Source organism: Dysidea avara, chromosome 13 (assembly GCF_963678975.1).
Source record: "Dysidea avara chromosome 13, odDysAvar1.4, whole genome shotgun sequence".
Taxonomy (NCBI): Eukaryota; Metazoa; Porifera; class Demospongiae; order Dictyoceratida; family Dysideidae; genus Dysidea; species Dysidea avara.
Genome location: NC_089284.1, coordinates 12,375,487 through 12,396,577, shown reverse-complemented (window position 1 = coordinate 12,396,577; position 21,091 = coordinate 12,375,487). Strand labels below are relative to the sequence as shown.

Genomic DNA, 21,091 nt, shown 5'->3' with positions numbered 1-21,091 from the left:
CAAAATCCTTGGTACCGGGCGAACGGTACCCCGGAAGGCGAGCAAATTCTTTTCATCCGAACGGTTATTTGTGTGCTGTTTTTCGTTTATCTAGATTTGAGGTGGGCGTCAATTAGAATTCTACTGGTTTCGTGATTGATATTGTGGAATTAACAGTGTGTAGAGATTATTAATAAATTGTACAGCTGTGAGAAGCCATGGCGAAATTAGCTCGTAAGAAGAAAATCCGTGGAGGCCATCGAGCGTCAGCCACTAGAATGGTCACACATGTACTCGATGCGATAGAACACCCGGACAACCCGGAGTCAACCTTGACTAAGCTTAAACAATGTAAGGCGGCGCTTGAAGAAAAGCTAGATACTGTGAAACAGCTTGATGCTGATATTCTTGATGAGGTGGACGAAACTGATGTAGAAAATGAAATTGGACAGGCCGATGTCTTTAAAGAGAAGGTACAGAGGGCAATCATTGATGCAACAAGTGCAATTACAGCAAAGGAAGTACCAGTAAGGGGGCACTCATCCATTGTCACACCACCACCACCACCACCTACTCTTCCAACTGCAGCAACCCGAGTTAAGTTACCAAAATTGTCATTTAAAAGGTTTAATGGTGACTTGACCAAATGGTCCACGTTCTGGGATTCCTTTGAATCCTCAGTACATCAGAATTCGGATTTGTCTTCAATCGATAAGTTCGCATATTTGAACTCCTTGGTGGAAGGATCAGCAGCTGAGGCAATATCCGGTTTGAGAATCACAGCTACAAACTACGATGGAGCTATTGCTATATTGCAGAAGCATTTTGGCGACAAGAAGCAGATAATCGCCAAGCACATGGACACTTTGATAAATGTTGATGCTGTCGCTTCACAGAATAACATTAAGGCTCTCCATCAGTTGTATGACTCAATTGAAGCACAGGTTAGAGGCTTGAAGGCCTTGGGTATAGAATCAGATTCTTACGGCAGCCTTTTGTCGTCTGTGCTCATGAACAAATTTCCTCCTGAGCTACGCCTCATTGTTAGCCGTGAAGTGAAGGACAGACAGTGGGAGTTGGATGAATTGATGAGGATTATTGAAGGAGAGATAGAAGCTAGAGAGAGAGAACATCCGGCACTAATGCAAAGTTTAACAAGATGCCAGTTAGAGCACCCCCTCCTACTACTGCTGCACTGATGGCAGGAGGTGGAGCTTCAATAGTTAGTTGCTGTTTTTGTCGCCAATCACATGCTTCGGCTTCATGTTCAACAGTATCAGACGTGGCTGAACGAAAACTTGTGCTTAGAAGATCAGGCAGGTGCTTTGTGTGCCTGAAGAAGTATCATATGAGCCGTGACTGCCGATCACATTTAAGGTGTAGCAATTGTAATGGCAGACACCATGTCAGCATCTGCTCTGAAACATCACGACCTATAAACCGGGTACCTAAGGCCCCTGTCGATTCAGGCCTGACTACACATGACCGGGCAGGAAATCCCCCAGCACCTCAGACAGCCCCGCCCTCCGGTAATTCAACATCCAACTTCACATCAGACACAGCTTCACTTTATCGTGGAAGTTTAAAAACACCAGTCTTGTTGCAAACTGCTAAAGCCCAGGTTTTTAGACCTGATCACCCACAAGGCACAAGGAATGTACGGTTAATCTTTGACAGTGGAAGCCAGAGATCGTACATCACTGACAAGTTAAAGGAAGCTCTGTCTCTGAGACCAAGACAAGCCGAGTCGATAATTAATACATTTGGTTCCAGCAAGGGTGAAAGACAGTTATGTGATGTGGTCTCTATTGGACTTTACACGAAGAATGAGAGTATGATTGAGCTTTCTCTGCTGTCAGTGCCTTCAATCTGTGAGCCTCTTTCCTGTCAACCTGTGATACATGCAAGCAAGACCTTTCAATACTTATCACGCTTGGATCTTGCTGACCACTGTTCCGAAGAGGATTGCTTGGAGATAGACATCTTGATTGGGTGTGATCATTATTGGAAGCTAGTTACTGGACAGACCCTTCGTGAAGCAGATGGCCCAGTAGCAGTTAATACTAAACTTGGGTGGGTGTTATCTGGTCCAGTGCACGGATTATTATGTACGGCGACTCCCGTGAATCTTGTTACCACCCACACCTTGTTAGTGGATGTGTACACTGTGGATGATAATTTACAGGAACTTGACCGTACCCTTAAGAAGTTTTGGGATTTGGAATCACTCGGAGTAAAGCAGAACGAGCCATCTGTTTATCAAGACTTTCAGAAGGATATTACCTTTCGAGATGGGAGGTATGAGGTCTCTCTCCCATGGAAGCAATCTCACCCAACTTTACCAGATCATTATGAACTTGCGCTAAAGAGGTTAGGCGGGTTGCTTAAACGTTTGAGACATACACCCAGTGTACTGTGTCAGTATGATGCAGTTATTAAGGACCAATTAAGTAGGGGAATTATTGAACCAGTGGATGAACTCAAGGCCCCCAGTCATCAAGTGCACTATCTACCCCATCATGCTGTCATTAGGAGTGACAAGGAGACTACCAAACTCAGGGTGGTGTATGATGCTTCAGCCAGAACCGACGGTCCGGCATTGAATGATTGTCTGTATACAGGCCCTAAGTTTGGACAGAAGATCATGGACATTATTGTACGGTTCCGGTCTCACAAGGTGGCCCTAGTTGCAGACATTGAAAAGGCGTTCTTAATGGTTTCAGTCTGCCCTAAGGACAGAGATGCCCTCCGATTTCTGTGGGTGGATAGTGTCAATGAGAGAACACCCAAGGTCCTGACTTTCCGTTTCAGTCGTGTTGTTTTCGGTGTATCATCAAGTCCCTTCCTCTTAAATGCTACCATCAGACACCATCTCGAGAAGTACAATGATGTCCACCCAGAATTTATACAGAGGTTTCTAAGGTCAGTGTATGTTGATGATGTAAGTTTTGGTGCTGATTGTGATGATGACGCATATGAACTGTATTTACGATCCAAGCAGATACTGTCAGAGGCTTTAACCTCAGAAAGTTCATCACCAATTCGTCCTCACTATCTTCCTCCTCATCCGGAAGCACTAAAAGACCCTTGGATATTTCCCGAGCCCTTCTGATGAGCATCCTTGCTGCAGCTTTCCTACTCAGGATATCATCCTCATGGAGGTTGTCATAGTCTACCCTCAGCTGCTCAAGCTCCTCGATGTTCTCAACACCGGCAGTATACTTCCCGATCACTCCTGCAAGGCCTGTTGAAACCTTGGACTGAGTAGTCTGTTCATAATTATGACACCCAGTCACCAAACTCCGCATTAGCTTCATCTATTGCATTTGTGAATGCGGGAGATTGGGCCAGAGTGCTGCCAGGAGCAACTATCTTCATGTATGCACCTGCACACATCTGAGCATTGTGGAACTCATCACGGTTCTGATCAGCATTGTAGGGCTTGACTTTCGTGTGGCTTAAGTAATATGTAGCCCCGACATGAGCTGCCACTCCCTTCCTTTCAACCTTTCTAAGCACTATCTTCATCTTAGCCACAGAACCAACCCCGGGCATAGCGCATAGCAGCCCGTTGCTGGCAATGCGCTCGCAGGCCTCAATGGTCACATATATCTTCCTAGCTCCCACAGGCACCCCACCTAGGCGAACCTTGAGGAACTCATCTGCCACTCCCTTTGTAGGTTTGGGCACACCAGAAATCCAGGTAGCAGTCAAAGCAGGCAGGTTGGGTCTAAGCACATATAGCATGTTCTGCTTTGCAATGGGGTGAGCTGCTGCATACAGCATTGCTTCGGTCAACTTTCTCTTTTCATTCGCGGAAGATGTATGCTCGGAAGGGTACTCCAGGGAGAGAACATTTGCAACCTTTAGCGCAAACCCTTGCAAACGACCCTGCCCCGTCGTGTGGTTGATAGCATAGTGGTTGACAGCACCCATCGCGCATATCAAGGAGCCTGAGCTAGCTATCGCTTCAAAGTCCCCAAGGAATGAAACTTCTGCAGCGTTGAGGGAAGTAACATCTGGATCATCAATAATTACCCATTCCCCCTCTGGTTCAAGCGCACCCAGTAAGAAGGCCATAATGTGAGCTGAGGCGACCAGGTTTGCATAATTATCTGTCTTCCCACCCTGCAGCAACTGCCCCTCTGTAGTTAGCAATAGCCAGCAGCCCTAACTCATCTGAAGTGAGAGCAGCTTGTTCCACATCAGTAAGATCTCCCCCTTCGTACTCATAGCCTCCCCAATCCTGTTTGATGATTACCGGAGTGCACCTCCCGACTCTTACCCCTGATGCCCCATTAGCAACCAGAGTAATGGTTTTGTTATGAGCAGCAGTGATTGCCTTCAGACAACTTCTCGGGACCTGAACATAATTACAGGCTTTCACACCAACATCAAGAGCTGATTGAAGACCTATATCCACAACCCCATTCTCTCCGAACCTAGCAAAGACCGTGTCTAGCCCAGCGCGAAGTGCAGCATTGATTGCAGTCATCTTTCTCTAGGACACAAAACAGCACAGAAACAAACGAAAAAACTTAACAATACAATAATATTGAAAAATTCAAGCTCAGTGCACTGATTTGTTGTTACTTCTTCGCGGGCAGCACCAAAGATGTTGAAAAGTGCTACAAATACTAAGATCAAATTTCAATCAATGAGCTAGAGCCACCTGACCCTCAGCTAGTGCAAGGTCAAGTGCTCCTAGTGAAAGTGGCAGCCCTGATGTGATCTAGCTCCTCTCAAACACATAATAGTGGAGAATAACTAATCCTGCAGCGCAGGTGGCCATGACATCAAGAACTAGCTATATGATAACTCCTTCCAAGGAAAGTAAGCCGGTATTCTGTAAAATACATCAGGCAGTAGCTACTGTGAGCATAGATATTCTCGAAAATCTATGCTGTGAGAAAATCAGTTTTTTATTTTTTTTGAAGTGCAAAGGACATTCAACAACAAAACACCATGAAAAATTAAACACTATATGGGAGCCCTGAGGCGTCCCTTCTCCAGTACTAAGTCGACTGAAGCTGGAACATGACCCTTACAGGGTTGACCAGAGGAGGAACGAGAACCTATTATGTCACATGATGGCAGAATGCAGTAAGAAGCTGAGATGATAGTGTAACCAGCTCATTACTCTGCAATAAGGTGTCTTCCATTTTCAAGACAAGACTGAGAAATGCCAAGCATTTACTGTGAGAAAATACCTTACCCTGAACCAATCACTGTTCTTCCCAGATTCGAAACCGGGAAGGGCAACAGAACAAGTTATACCTATAAAAATGACTTTACTTGAGAAGGATACTACTACTAGCTGTGATCAGCTACGACTGATTGACTCTTACAAATTTTCCTTTTCCCCTGGGTAACTAGCTTGCTAGTCAGACTCCCCCCCTCCCTTTGAATTAGCTCCCCCACCCTATACTATAGATGAGTTTTGTACTAACCTTCACATTCACTATATGATCACACCTACAATCAGTTTTTATTCCTGCACAGTAACAAATAATCTGGCTACTATTTTTTAAGGTGTTACTATTAATAGCCACTATAGAAAAACCTAAAAATATTGCACAGATAGCTTTACAGAAATGTTATCCTGTGAGTTAGTTATACTTTACAGAAAGTTCCTGCAGGGTACCAATTCCTGTGTACTGAAACTTCAGCTGCATTATTATAGGAAGCGAGATAGGTAGCTATACAGCTAGTAGCTAGGTATGTTATATTTCTACAAACATGAAAGAAGAGTTACAGCAAGCAATCAATACACCGCCGTATCCATCTGGTCTATCCTTCCTAAAGATGTTACACTCTGTTGATAAATAATCCTGGAATCAAGGATGTGAGATAGATAGATATATTTTAAAGTGGTGTATGAAATGTAAATGATAATTACACAAAAAATAGCAATATAATTATGAGAGATGCTGTTGGGTGGTGACAGTCACAGCATCAACTATATAATTATTTCACTTTGGAATTGATGATGTAGCTATAGTGTATTTATCAACATTAATAATAAATTGGTGATGAGGTCATATTATGTGAGTCAATGGAGTCAGTCATATAGTGAAATAAAATTCCTCTCTCCTGCTCTGCTATTTTGAGGACGTGAAACTAATAGCCAAGTTTAAATTTCTGCCAGTGACATTTTTTCTCATTTTGTTAAGCACATATTTTTTGCTCACAGCAATACAGTAGTTTCAACTAAATAACTTATGCGCCGGTACCCAGACTATAGTTTCAGACTCTTAATTGGTAAACTATACATAGCACATTTGATAGGCATACATCCAATTGGATGCGTGTTCGTTTGTGTATATCCTGTGTGTTCTGTTAGAGTAAGTTTCTTCTCTTTCATAACTTCTTGCCAGAAAGAGTGCACCTGTGTCTTAAGTATAATTTTGCTCAAACCATTGCTTGTTAGCTTGCATCTGTTAAGCTGTGTTGGTACTTACTACTGACCAAATTCAAGTCCAGTAATTTGTGTAAAACTGAAATATTTAATTTTTTACAATGACTATAGTACATACAGCAGTACATGATGATTTTAAGTCATAAATAAACTCAATTACAAAAAATAGTAGTGCTACCAAAAGGGGCACCACCCAATGTAACATTGGCAAAGGTTCTCATGAGAGGTGGCTTGGTCTATCAGCAGGTCTACTTGTTTGGCCACGTCCACTGATGATGTATCACCCAACTTGAAGTCATTGCCTGCATGAAACAAAATTACAAATAGCTACATATATAAAACAAGTTACGAAAAAACAACAACCTATCACTTGTTAATAACAGCAGCCTAAACGGATAAAGTGGAATCATTTGCTACTAAATGCGTCACAAAAACTCTCAAAGTTACAGTATAACCATTGCTTCAGTAGCACAGTAAATGTAATACAAATGCACCACTTTGGGTGGGCAGTTCAAAGGCACTACTAATGCTAAATATCATATATGGCACTGCTGCAGACTGCAGAGAGTACATTATAACTTATAACACAATCACTGCAGTGCAATGTACAATATATTTTGACTGGCTGGGATTTTGTGCAACGTTGCACGAGTGCCAGCAGCCAAGACCACTATGACACCTTACCAAATAGGTGGAAAGACTATTCGTAGTTCATTCCAGTTCTTATATAACCTGCCATGCAAAAGCCAAATTGTGGGACCACAGACCAAACGTCACCAATATGTTATACGTTTAGCATGCAATTTCACGGCAATGCGGTAATTTCAAAGTAAACATTGAGACCACCACTGTACGTGTATCATATATCAATGTAGTAATAGACTATGAGCCCAGGTTAAATGGTAGTCAACGCCAATCATTGCAATTTTTTTAAAAATTAACATTCACCAATACATTTGATAGTGGTAATCAGTTTTTGCCTTGATACTTGAATGAGTTTAGCCAGTGTAGATTAGTGATGTGTAGTTAGGTTTAATACTCGCACAGACTATTGGCTATTTGAGAGAATTGCAGGGATTGAGTGATGCAAACAATGCATACATACAGGTTACAGCTATAGCGTATTAGTATATCAGGTGACTTTATGACATTGAGGTATTGTAGTCGTGACGATCAACGTTAGAAACCTGGTCTTTGTAACAGACATGGCTGTCCTGCAAGATCTTCTTATTGGGTGACTGGTACATAACAGTTATACAACAGGTACTATAATTCCTTGCCTGATATGTGCGCACTTGCCCTCGGGACTGTGGCTCTTGGGCTTGTGCATGTATATCAGGTAAAGCACTCCTGCCTGTTGTATAACTATATACACAAAAAAAATTAGAATTTTCAACTAGAGTGGGGACCATAGCACATCGATAAAAAGTACTGAAACAAGTTGGAGTGGTCCATAATATTAAATCACAGTAAAACAATAAGAAGTGTTATATCCCTACTGTGCTCAAGATACCATAATGGAAATGCACAGTAGGGATATACAGTGCCAGAAATAACAGTCGGCCATCGGCCATTTTCCGAGCAAAATTACGTTTTGACTCACTATTTGGAGGCTTGTTAGGTCAAATGTCCGACAAGCAGCAAGACAGTTGGTAAAAGCTCACAAATCAAAAATCAAGCAAGCTATAACAGATGTCACATCAAGCTGATACGAGTTGATAGCATACCTCACACAGCTGCTCAACGTCCCAGCGATGATGGGGGTCCCGTAGTGTCGCGTTGCCAAACCAATACGTGCCAGGCGCTTATCGATATCCTGATTATAAGCGCCGGCTGCAATTACAGCCGGCGCTTATAATCAGGATATCGATAAGCGCCTGGTGTATTGGTCTGGCAATGCAAGACTAGGGGCCCCATAGCATGTTATCACGTGACCACAGACGACAGGAGACTTGTTCTAATATTTTGGTACATGCATTGGTGGATTTAAACTTAGGTTGTTTTGTGAAGACTTCGGAAGATTGGAAACATTTAGACTGTGTACATTTGAGGATATTCGAGTCTACTGAGTGAAGGAATTTAAAGCAACTTGTGTCTAGTTTTTGGTGGGATCCAGTTGAGCCACATTGGCCAGGAGTGATGCTCCCTTCTGCGTTACTGAAACTGAGCGATTAATCTTGAAGTAAAACAGTGGAAACCAGCAATATAAGACGATAAATCACACCATAATCGTATCTCATGGCCAAGGGTAAGCCGGCTCGACATGGATAACGTAAAGGATGGTAGCGGTTGTTGCTGTAGCCGAATCATTGTTATGTGGTGGTTAGTATGTTTAATTTATGTACTGGAGCATGTTTCTTCTAAAGATGAGGTGTGACTATTGCCAAAGCTGTGGCGTTTAACCTGATAGATATTCGTAGCTCACATGCTTTATCTTAGTCATCATGCTGTAAGGTAGCTAGTCATAGAAATGCACACATTTTTGATTAACAAATTTAATAGGAGCCCATATGAAAATGGGTTCCTAAAATGTATGTGGTGGAGTTAGAAGTGTTTCTAGGTGTTCCATATGCTGGTGACCTGTGAAGGATTGCTCGTGGTGTCCAACAGTGTGATGCTGTCCTCAGAAGCACATCAGCTACATACCACTTACTGTTCCCAGGACATAAGATGGCCAATCAAATCTGGAAATGGCCTACCAAATTTAATCTTGCTAGGACATTTGACCAGTCAATGACGAATTCTTATTTCTGGCACTGGATATAACACTTCTTATTGTTTTACTATCATGGACTACTCCAACTTGTTTCAGTACTTAACCCACTCAAATGTACCGCATTACAGCAGAAGGAATGGCAGGTCCCTACTCTAGTTGAAAATTCAAAATTTTTTTTGTGTACTTGTTGACTGTTTTTGTAAATAATTATTATGACTGGTGAACCCACACACACTTCATCTGAAATGGCACCATGTGCTTCAGTTATGTTAATTATCGTCTGCAAAATGAAGCATCCATTACGCTTCATTGCCAGCTATGTTCAACCCATTACACAGCATTTTGAATCAAGAACTGTTTGAAAATCACCTCTGCAATCCCAGCATACCGAAAGAAATGGTGCCGCGCGCCCCAGATATATCGATTATCATCTTGATGAAAAGTGAAGTATCCACTATGCTTCATTGTTGGCTATGTTCAACCCGTTACACAGCAGTACGAATCAAGAACCGTTCGAAAAGCACCTCTGCTAACAAAATAGCTACTATGAAAAATACGGACGATTTCTGTTACGAAGGGAAGCCATCACGTGCTATTGCCAAATCGACACTTTTCGCTGTCAGCAAAGATGAATGGGACACAAAGGAGGATACTGGTAAGTCCATGAAGAATGCATTGTACATACTGCAGTATGCCAAAAGGCACCTCTCGGGCCGAAGCAACATTGAACAGTGAAAAAATCAAGCTCGTAGCCTTAGCCGTTATCGAGTTATGCTTGTCTGAAGGCATCAGTTACTCAGTAAGTTAATCAGTTAGTAGAAAATTCTGTTAAATAATATTTTTTAAATTCCGTAGCAACTTGTTGAAGCGTTTCAGGTCGATCTGAAAGCTTTTTTGGGCTTAGTTTTACCTAACCAATAGTGCCTCATCGTCATCAGGGGAAATTGAGGCTGCTTTTTGGGTGATGTTATTTCGTGGGCCATGCCTACTCCTTTGTGGTCCCTACTATATACTATCGTACTGTATGATATAGTGCATACACAATGTATGTAGGAAAATATGTGGTAAATTGTACCTGTTAGTTTATCTCTAACTCGTTGGATAATGGTAAGAGCCTTCTTGTTGAGTTCTTCAGGTTTTTGTTCTCCACTTCCTCCTAAAACACAAATGTACATTCAGTAAAACTCTGCATGGCTAAATTTAGCTTTGTGAATGGTTCAAAGCTACTTCATTTACCAGTAAGGTACAACACAGACTTTCCTTAGCACTAGACACATATGGTTAACATTCACACAAGGAGATGGTACGATAATTATTCTCTTACCATCAATGCTGCTACTGAAGTAAGAGCCCAACTTAACTTCAGGGCTGCTACCCTTAGCTACACCCGTTGATGCAGGAGTCTTAGAGGTTTTGCTCTTGGCATTTCCTACATTGGAAAACAATATCATTAAATCTATTACATTGTACTTCTAAGAATGACAATCAGATTTCTATTGATAAGCTTCAAATATAATAATAGCACTTGCACTTTATATCTTAAATAAACGAACAACGTACTATCGATTAGTCTCCAATTGAGAAGAGGGTCGTACACAAAAGCCTCTAGTACTGCCATAAGACTGTCCTTGTTCTGTCTCAACACTCTCATGACACTGTTACAAGTGACACGGAAGTTTCCCTCAATACCAGTAACCTATCACATGACAGGGAGCCATCAAATGTGCTATGTACTTTAAACTGTGTACCTCCATGGCATTAGTTAACATCCGTGTCAATCGAAATGGAATCTTTTCTGGAAATTTCTCTCTGTGCATGGCCACCTGAAAGATGTTTGTAAAAGAGATTAATTGTTATTATAAACTGGTTGCTGCTTACCTCAAAACAGTCCCCAAAGTCAATGTGTATGATACAGCCGGTGAGTCTGTCCAACATGAGATTTGACGGATGTCTGTCTCCCAGGCCTAGCACATATCCTACCATCGACATCACTGCCAGTGATCTGGTATAGTTAGTGCGTCGATCGAACCACACCTACAAATTAGTCATCAATTACAAGCACATTCAACTATAAATATATGTGCATATTTGTAACGTAAGCTTTACATAATTATATATTCACAAACTTTTATAACACCTTCTCTAATGGAAATGAACGGAATGGTCCCATACTTTTCGGATGTTCCACCACCCAGCTCCAACTTACAAACAAAAAGGCTGTACAGGTTCTTTATGTGACAAACAGCATTAAGATTTATTATTTTCACAATGTATGTATGTACACAGAGAATTGTATCACGTTTGACACATGTGATCCATATCTGCACTGTTAACACACCTCAGAGCTAGGGCTCTTAAGCCACAAGACTTTTGCAAGATCGTCGCCGCTAGTGCTCTCAATGGCTTGTTCAAACACTTCCACTTTTTCCATCAATGTCAAGTGATCATAATCTCCAGACATCTAAACAATGAACAATGACTCTGAGTAGCATACAACAACTACATGTACACTGCAGATATATACATGCCATATGATCAATAGGGAACACTCCTAATATGTGTTCACTTAACAATGGTAACAATGGTAACAATGGTAACAGGGTTAATTCCAACAAATATTGCATATTAGGCTACATATCAGTTTCTCATCCTACCAATACTCAAAATGGCAGTGCAGGAGTTTTTTTATATTACTGGATAGCTAAATTAGCTAGTTAAAATGACTCAGAATGCATTTCTCTAGCTACGTAGATACCAACTTTAAAGGGTATTGGATAACTGCACTCAGTAACTAATGGTACAACAACAAAAATCCTTCTGCAGTAAGAAAAATAGGATTGTGGGCAGTGATGAGAAACTAACAATTTAGGTGGCACAATTTTCGGTAAGCACACACACGTAATTCTCCCAGCTGTATACTACATTTGGAATAGTTCAGACATGATGAACTTAACACTCTGTTAGTTACCTGTAGCATCAACCTGTGTTCAATATTCAACATGATTTTCTTCTTCTCTCGATACTCTTTGAATAAAGTGTGTAGAGTGTCACAGTGAGGTACCCAGCCGATTAGACCAGAATTAGGAGACAGTGGGATGACTGAGTATCGCTGAATACTGGAATGATAAAAGTATTATTCAACAGTTATGCATTTGGTGACAGGCACATGTGTGTCCTTTAAAGGTGCACATGGTGTAACAAAAAAGAAGATGCGTGACTGTACAAAATTCACTATATTATTGGCACGATGATGGTCATACGTCCTGATAATCTGCTATAATACAAACACATATTTTGGTCTCAGTAGACCTGGTTCTGTGTACACTTTTACCAAACCTCTTCAGCAACAAAGGGCCAAAGATTCTTGGTCACAAAGTCTTTGTAATAGAATAGCCCAGGGATAACGGCATACCGTAAGTGTCTCTTGAAAGTTTCTGGATCATTAGCCAACAACGTATTAACTAGTCCAAACAGTTGCATCACTCTTTCATCTTGTCTCAAGTCTTCATGACCCTTCAACAAGAACATGAACTCTGATCCATTACTTCCTATAAAACAAACAAATCATGTGCTACAATGGCAGACCACCAGTAACTCTTCCGCACCTTCAATAATCAGTTTCCTTGGTCTCTGCTTTGATGTGATAACGCTCAGTTGAGGTGTAGTACTTCTTATGTGTATCACAGGCTGGTTTGGTTCATATGTGCCAGGTACTGCTAACTCCAGATCTTTACAGTTGAGAAGCTTTGGAGAGACATACTGCATCTCCAGTGTTGTTAGCTAATGGAAGTACAAATACATTAAAGGTAACACACTGCATAGCACATACATCTATACCTGAGGAAGTTGTTTTGAAATTCTCCTGAACACATGATAATACAGGTCCCAGGCTTGAGTGAGGTCCTTTTCTGAGTTAGTGCGCTGGAACTTCTTACACCACTCATAAGCATCTGCTAAATCTCTACCATAAGCCTACAACAACACAAGGTCTGTACAGATAGAACAAATCAAACACACAGTTGTAATGAACATCAGTAGAGAAAGTACTAGTAGTGAAGTAATACACTCTATGATTTGTCTTAGCAATACGTATATTAACAATTTGCTCATACTACAGTTGGTTTTGGGAGTAACAAAAGGTTTTATAATTGTAATAATGGATTATTGGAGTGAAGATTTAGTACTCAAATCACCAAGTTCACTGGTCTTGTGAATATGTTGTCTGACTTAGTAGAAATTATTAACACAGTCATTTTGTCTCTTGAAGTTTGTACACATGCAGTGGTAGTCATGTCAGTGGTATTCAGGGACTATAAGTACCACATTACATACATCAATAAAAGATGTCTCCTTTAAAGTAGTTGGTCCCTTTTCAATCATTTGGTGTAATGGCTCCAGCACACCAAACATTCCTTTAGTGTCATGTTCACCAAAGTACAGTCTGGATGCTTCCTCCAATCCCTCGTGCCATTGTTCATGCCATAAGATTGCAACACGGATCAGCTCCTCAGAAACCTGCAAACAAACCATCAGTCAACAATCATAAAACACTGTGTGTATACGAATTTCACATTAATAACTTAAGAGATGATTTTGGAGGAATCACAAAACTTGATACACGTGTCCCTGGTTCATCATATAAACCATTCTTAGCGGCCACCTGTATAGAAAGGTCATCTCTCTAAAAAAGTCAACTTCTAAATTCCCAAGTAAGAAGTTCACATACCAATCCACTTGTCTAAAGCAGCCTGTATACATACAAGTGGTCTGTCAATCAGATATATACAATATACTATCTATTTGGGTCAAAAATTTCTGAGCAAAATTTAACTAAGTGGCAAAAATTTAGGAGGTTTTATGATGGTCAGTTAGACAGAATAATTTTGCTACACTAGTGGCCTGAATAGGCAGGTCACTCTATAGCTATTTTAGTTACAGCATAAACACACTAACCATTATAGCCTGTTGTACTAATTTACTGGAGTGCTCTGCCATGTTGTTCAGTATAGCATTAGCAGCATCTCTTCGTATCGAGCTCTGTGATTTACTGGCAACAGTTAGAGGGTAAATAAGAGCTTGTGGGTGTTGCTTGCCAACATCAGTAAGGAGGTCATGAATTAACTTGCTGACCCTCTTGCGAGGGGAGTCGATCCGAGCTATGAGCTGGGGAATAACCTAAACAATAACAAGTGTTTCGAGTAGTGAGATTGTTACAACGTTTTATGTAAATAACCTGCAGCCAGTTGTCAATGTCTATAGTTTTGATTCCATCACTCAGTGCATTACTGACTTCAGAAATGTGACCATAGTCAAACCACAATGTCAACAACCTAAAAAACAACACAATGTCAGATTGACAATCTCTCATTACTGAGAACACTTTCTAGTGGGTACCAGTATATGGTCACAAATGTATTACACAATCTAAATAGTAAGGCCATGAAGTTTGGTCCTAATAGTAAAGTCAAGTGTACCTTAAGTACAGAAGCCATATTGGCTATGGTCGATGTACCTTAAAGTATCTTGTAGAGAGTTCTCTTTTGACAAAGATATGGACTTAAAGAAACCGCGCACAGCTGAGCACGCGTACTCTGTCGGAGTCAGCTCAGACTACACAGTGAGCACAACACTATAACATTGTGATACGGAGTAGTGAATTACTTACCACTGAAGCTGTAGCACCAGCTGCTGTGGCTGATGCTGATTTGTCTGGAATTGTGAGTTCCTTTGCTCCTAAGGATAAGGGACGATTCTTCTGTTTTGATGACTGCTTATTTAGCAGTAATGCTTCAAAGTTCATAAATGCTAACGAATGCCAAGCCTATAGCAGCAGAGAACAACATGTTAATGGAGAAATGCTTCAACAAAAACAAAAGTTGGGAAATGTTAACTTGTTAAACAATTCAAGACACACATAGCCAATTTTATCTGCTATTTGCTGACACTGCATAGAGCAAAAAGGCAAAGCACAGCCTTGTGTATTTCATGAAGTTGTACTAGTTTGTAAACATGATAAAATTTGTACATAATGTTAAAACCAAAAGCTGGTACGTACATACAGTACAGTTCTGAGTCACATACCTTATACCACTGCTTGTCATACTCAGTTGCACACTTGTAGTAGTGTAATATGGTACATATTGAGGCTGGCTCCTGATAAGGATCGTGAAGTGATGTCTGCCACTCACCAAGTTTTAGATAACAACTGCATGTACAAAAAATAAGTTGATGCTGTGCTACTTCTAAAAGTGAGGTGCCATGCAGCTAGCTAGCTCATCTGCATTAATTAATTTAATTAATTAATTAACCCTTTGGCCCCTATGTTAATAAAGAAAAGTGTTCCGTTAAACGCGAAAGCCAATATACTGGCTTTTGTTACACGCATGTGTTCAAACGCACATATCTCGTAAACGAAATATCCTATGAATATACAGTTTGGACCACGCTACTCTGTGGTTAATGGGTAATGCCCTAAGCTTTATCCGAACATTGTAGCACAATAGAGTGTGAAGTAAGGCCAATATGCGTTTGAAAGAATTTTCGGCCGTTTTTAAGACGATAATTGCTACAATACTACCTGTCATAAAGGAGAGACGGAATAAAGAAGGTTAGTAAAAGTTATATGATGTTGTAGATCTATCCTTCGTGAGTAGTTTAACACAAACCACGAAGGAATAGATTGTTCCTACATGGAGTAGCAGGAGCCCAAATTTATATGTCAAAGTGCGTATTTTTTGTAAATAACTTTCGTTTTTAAGAACCAAAGCCAAAATATTGGCTTTAGGGGCCAAAGGGTTAATTAATCAACCATGTATGTACAGTGTATACTACATACTAGCTAATACATTTTTCTATTTTGTAATAATACATCAAATTTCAGATTTTGAAATACTTTGTAATACTCTAATTACGTTGCTATGCACTGTTAAGGAAGTGCTTTTCAAACAAACTGCTTTAAATGCCATGTTGCACACAGAACTATCTTCTTAACTGTTTGTCTACCATGTTTTTCTTGTAAATTCTCTTGACAAAGCCTTGAGGCTGCTATTCATTTTCGTTTGTGCATGTAGGGGACATTCCCTCATTCAAGTCAAAGAGATTACTTGTCCTGGTAGCCTACAAGGCCTGCTGCAGTGTGTTTGGTCATTAAATACCTAAAAATCCCAATCGGAAGACTGTAGGAATTGCTACATCTGTATTCTGCTTCTGCATAGGAAGCTTTGGCTCGAAGGTGGTTTCATTTCCTACACAAACCACCTTCGAGCCAAAGCTTCCTATGCAGAAGCATAATACAGATTTTATTTAGCTTTTAATTCTCATATACTGGCTGCCTTTACCATTTAAAGGTTTCGCTAATGTGGGTACGTAAAAAACTACGTATAGACAAACATAGATAGGTACACACATACACACACATGCACACACGCACGCACACACACATACCTTGCTAACAACTTATTGAGTTTTGCCTTATTCTCATCAGAGGTGGTCATTATGGCTTGAGGTTTCAGAGATGACTCGACAAAATGATTGAGCTGGTAAAATGATTCTTTCTATAACAGAAAAGAACATCAAAAAAAGATATGTATGGCCTAACACATTAGTATGTGTGGTAAGGTATGTTTGAAAAAACATATGTACACGTGTGTGGTTCTATATACATATAATTAACAATGGTGAAGGAAGTGAAACTTCATTAATAGGATCACCTATGAGACTAAAGTACCACTGTAAAGAAATCACGAAGTTTGTCCAGTTGAGCAGCAAGACAAAAAAAGGAGTAAAGGGACACACCAGCTCAACAACTAAGGCCTGTCAGTACATAAAGAAAAAGTTCTCAATAACTCTACTCTTGTCAGTCCTTGATAACTTCTGTTATCAACACATTACTTGCCTAAAATTTTAGTACTACAGTTCTGTATACCAAAATATAAATGTGTAAAAGTTGTTTTACAATGTGCACATACAATGAATTCCCAAATTTAAACACCTTAGCAACGAAGGTAAGTTGTGTTGTCATACTTCACAAACAATTCCCAAGACGATCCGTTCAGCTGCTCAGTCTGTCTATTGTGTTCTCTTATGGAAAATTTTTCCGACAAAGCTTGAAGTTTGCTCTTCATATTGTAACCATGTAAGAGGGACATGCCTGGTACAAAGTAACCACCTCAGAGTGAAGTTTACTACAGTGTTTATAAAGCCTCACACTCTGACTGCTTTTAACAAAATATTTTGCTCATTTGCTGGGCATTTTCACTACCAATTTCAGTAACCAGGTGCACGCCCCACAGCAGTTGGTGGGCATCCTAGCATACTTTAAAAGAGCACAGTAAAATGACTCAATTTATCAGGTGGAGCACAGGTAGCCTGCCTGCTATATTATCAATAGCACACACAATATACCAACTAATATACAGTAAACTGTATGAATGGCTCAATTGACAATCATCAATTCAAACTGTTTACAATTCGTTTTGATGGGATGAGCTTGATCACTAACTACTAAATGGGTTACTAGGGCAATATAACACCCCAACAATTCCCATTAAAGTGTTTATTATGGTATGTAGTTGGGATCATTTGTTTACAATTGTCATAAGTGACCTTACCTACCAAACTGATAAACACAGCAACACTTATATAAAGTGGTAACAGAGCATGTCAGAGTGAATTTACTAGGCTACAGTGAAGATGAAGACCAGCATCTTTATAGTATTCATACATTGTTTGGTTGTTACTACACTGGCAAACGAAGACAAGACACTTGGTATGAGTAAGGACAATCCTGCCGCTTCTTGTCATGAGATATACCAGCATAATCCTACTAGTAGGGGAAGTGTTGGACAATACTGGATAAAGACTAGTGAAGGACTGTTTGAGGTCATGCTGTTGGCTTGAGTGATGATGGTAATCATCGGAATGGTGGTGATAACTGTCCATGTGCCACTCATCCTGGTCCCCCTCCACCTGCCTTTGTAGGTAATGATTACTACTGTGAGTCTGGAGATGTGGGAACACATGAAGGTCCTCCTTACTACCTTTCTGACCCTTTATGGGATGGTGCTGGCTGCACACAAGGTAATGGTTGTTGTGCCAAGATTGGGATGCCGTGGTTCTACAGGAGATTACCAATGTCTGTTACCAAGAACTTTGAAGTTCGTATTTGTAAAGATGAGACTCATGCTGGTGAAGATGTGGCTGTTGAAACACTTGACCTTTATGTTCGCACGTAGCTAACATGGAAGTAATAAGCAAAGACACAATACATACACACATCATGTTCACTGTTTTGTATTTTTAAAAAGCTAGGAATAAACATATCAGAAATGCAATATGTGTACGATAGAGACTGAAGGAACATAATGGTATATGGGTGAGTCATTGTGGAATTGGGTTATGTCATTTTAAATCACCACACAATATTAAAACAACAATGATATTTGCAGTGGAAGACTGAACACGTTTTGTTGTTCAAAGTTCATACCTTATCGCTGTTTCCTATACCTTATCGCTGGTTCCTACGTTATGCTTGTATGATACTGCCCAAGCGCAACGTCATTTCTCATGAGTGCGTGCAATTAAAAAACTCTAAAGGGCATGGCAGCCTTTTCACTAGCAAGTTGTTCTCAGAAGGATAATGGATAATGACTCGCTAGCAATTCACTTAAGCCATGTCTTTAAAATGTTACTTTACACCTGGACTTCACACTACTATGATGCCATAGGCAGCAACTTCTCAGTTTCTTTGTCGGCATTTTCCCTCCGACTTACTAGAATGGCTGCCACGCCCTTTAATTAGTGAGTTTTTTATAGTCTGCACTCACAAGAAAGGACGTTGCACTTGGGCAGTACTGTATCACCATGGGATAGCAGTGAAAGTGAAGAAAAAGCCAACAAAGAAACTGAGAAGTTGCTGCCAAAGGCATCATAGTTTACAGACAAGGCTTAAGTGAATTGTGATGACAATGAGCAGTTGAGACTTGTTGATTATGGGCAGTATGAAATTGTGTTCGTAGCAACTATCCACTCCAGAGTGCACACGTTTGAATATGCAGTTTCTTTGGAAGTATATATCCTTCTAACACAGGGATCACATATACTGTACATCTGACAGTGCCATACTCATGCTACAAGAAACCGACTTGTTTACAAAGGTGTGTGAATACATGCATGTTTACAAAAACAAGTTACTTACCAAGCTGTACCAACATACACAAACCAAAACTAAGGTGCTATAACAAGTTTGTTGTGCATAAGTCCATGGTTACTACAATAACCATTCTACTATCCGTCTAGGTATTCAGTAAACTCTGTCAATAGTCTTTAATAATCCAAATTTTAGGCATGCATGTGCCTATAGTGTAAGTGCAGTGGTCGAACTCATGTTGGGTTACCTGGTTGCCAACCATGGGCTTTTAGCCTGCAGTACGCTTGGAGAAGCATAGAAATCAAATGATCGAAAGTGATAAGTGCAATGCTTGAGGTCTATCTGCTAGTAGATTTCTAATTACCAACCTCATTATCTTCCACAGATCAAAGCATATTATGCATACCATTATCTAAGCAATTACATGTGCTACTAAACTGTTCATTCATGTACTTAGTATAAAAACAATAATTGTTTCATAATTTGGCATATAGTGGGACCTCTCTGTTAACACTCTGAATTAAGTACAAAACCTCACGTATTTCAACACACACACAAATAATAGCCACAATACACTGCACACATTAATTTACTATACAATATACAACTAGATACCCTTTTTCCAGAATGCCACATGTACTTGATGTAGGCAAAAGTGACAGTCGGTAGATTTGACGGAAGTGGCACATCTGGTGCAAGTTGAGACGGATCTGTCTTCAACAGATGACATAGTGTACGATGGGCCAAATTCTGAAAAACAAAAATCATGTGTAACAATGTATCAAACCACTCCATACACTCACACTGCACGCACGTACACACATACTTCATACATGCACAAATGTTACTGGATCACAACACACACCACCATGCTTACTAACCATTTTCCCTGACTTCCTACAGATGCTGGAGAAATCCACCCAAGCTTCCAAGTCTTCATGCGGTGTCAGAACCAATGACCTCACACGTAATATGTTCTGCCATTCTTCAACACTACGCTGACACCCCTACGGCAAAGACAAACATTTAAAATGGCAGATACCATACTGTACTGCATATATGTAGGGTCTTCTGTGAAAACTAGCCACGTAAAACATGTCATTAGTGTACAAAGTAGCTTACACCTTCTTAATACTGTCAGGAAATTTTGCCCTAAAAGGTGACAGTACTGTACATACACCGTAGAATATCCTAGCTTCAAACCAGGTTGAGGCTGTTCTCTTTCAGAGGTAGAGTGGCTAGGCCCAAAACGTTACCTTCACTACACCACATCCCCACCCCTAACTACAGTGTACTTCATAAGTGTGTGATGCTGTAGCATTCTATTACAAACCTGTAGTCGCTTCCACCACGTCTCTCTAATGGTCTGTCTGCGATCAGAAATAGTCTTGTACTGGATGATCTCCTCCAGTTCTGACAATGCTTGAACTTGCACAATGGCCTAGTAACAATATCACAGTGAAGAGACATCTTAGAACACTGTACATGTTCAAGGGTAAGTTAATGCTATTACTCTATGGTAAGTATGTACTATGTAAGTACCATACACTTGCAGGGTGAATTAAAAAAAAAATCCAATTGTTCAGCAATTGAATACTATCTGTCTAATTGTTGTAGTTTTGATATTTACATCATGTGTAAAGCTCATGAACAATGCTATTTTTGTTGAATATAAAAATTAGTGTGCATTAATTAGAATATGGACTTCTTTAAAATATGTTATTATACTCCTCTGTAATAAAAAAAAATCTATTGATGTTTAACAACATATATCTTGAATACAATGGATATGGATAAAACAAAAGTAATGATGTATTTTGTAATAGGGACA

The 21,091-nt window shown here is 40.1% G+C and overlaps 3 protein-coding genes across 4 annotated transcripts in view; 2 read left to right on the top strand and 1 right to left on the bottom strand.

Annotated features, from left to right (window-relative positions):
• Nucleotides 1-197: 197 nt before the first annotated feature.
• LOC136242249 (uncharacterized) lies at nt 198-1,178 on the top strand. The gene has a single exon (XM_066033664.1). The coding sequence runs from the start codon at nt 198-200 to the stop codon at nt 1,176-1,178; it is 981 nt and encodes a 326-aa protein (XP_065889736.1).
• Nucleotides 1,179-1,327: 149 nt separating this feature from the next.
• LOC136242248 (uncharacterized) lies at nt 1,328-3,091 on the top strand. The gene has a single exon (XM_066033663.1). It carries the CDS (start codon nt 1,328-1,330, stop codon nt 3,089-3,091), a length of 1,764 nt encoding a protein of 587 aa, XP_065889735.1.
• Nucleotides 3,092-6,465: 3,374 nt separating this feature from the next.
• Nucleotides 6,466-21,091, bottom strand: part of LOC136243790 (serine/threonine-protein kinase mTOR-like) — a 37,486-nt gene continuing 22,860 nt past the window's right edge. Inside the window, exons 37-57 of one of the 2 annotated variants that reach the window (XM_066035395.1) lie at nt 20,594-20,701; nt 20,142-20,267; nt 19,876-20,010; nt 16,557-16,666; nt 15,195-15,318; nt 14,779-14,934; nt 14,626-14,723; nt 14,347-14,443; nt 14,067-14,288; nt 13,446-13,628; nt 12,951-13,085; nt 12,719-12,893; nt 12,526-12,661; nt 12,082-12,229; nt 11,452-11,574; nt 10,992-11,147; nt 10,862-10,936; nt 10,674-10,809; nt 10,438-10,542; nt 10,189-10,269; nt 6,466-6,699 (exon numbers count right to left, since the gene is read on the bottom strand). In XM_066035395.1, the coding sequence (XP_065891467.1) occupies nt 6,572-6,699; nt 10,189-10,269; nt 10,438-10,542; nt 10,674-10,809; nt 10,862-10,936; nt 10,992-11,147; nt 11,452-11,574; nt 12,082-12,229; nt 12,526-12,661; nt 12,719-12,893; nt 12,951-13,085; nt 13,446-13,628; nt 14,067-14,288; nt 14,347-14,443; nt 14,626-14,723; nt 14,779-14,934; nt 15,195-15,318; nt 16,557-16,666; nt 19,876-20,010; nt 20,142-20,267; nt 20,594-20,701 (2,757 nt within the window). In that variant the 3' untranslated portion in view covers nt 6,466-6,571. The other variant, XM_066035396.1, reaches the window with a different exon arrangement.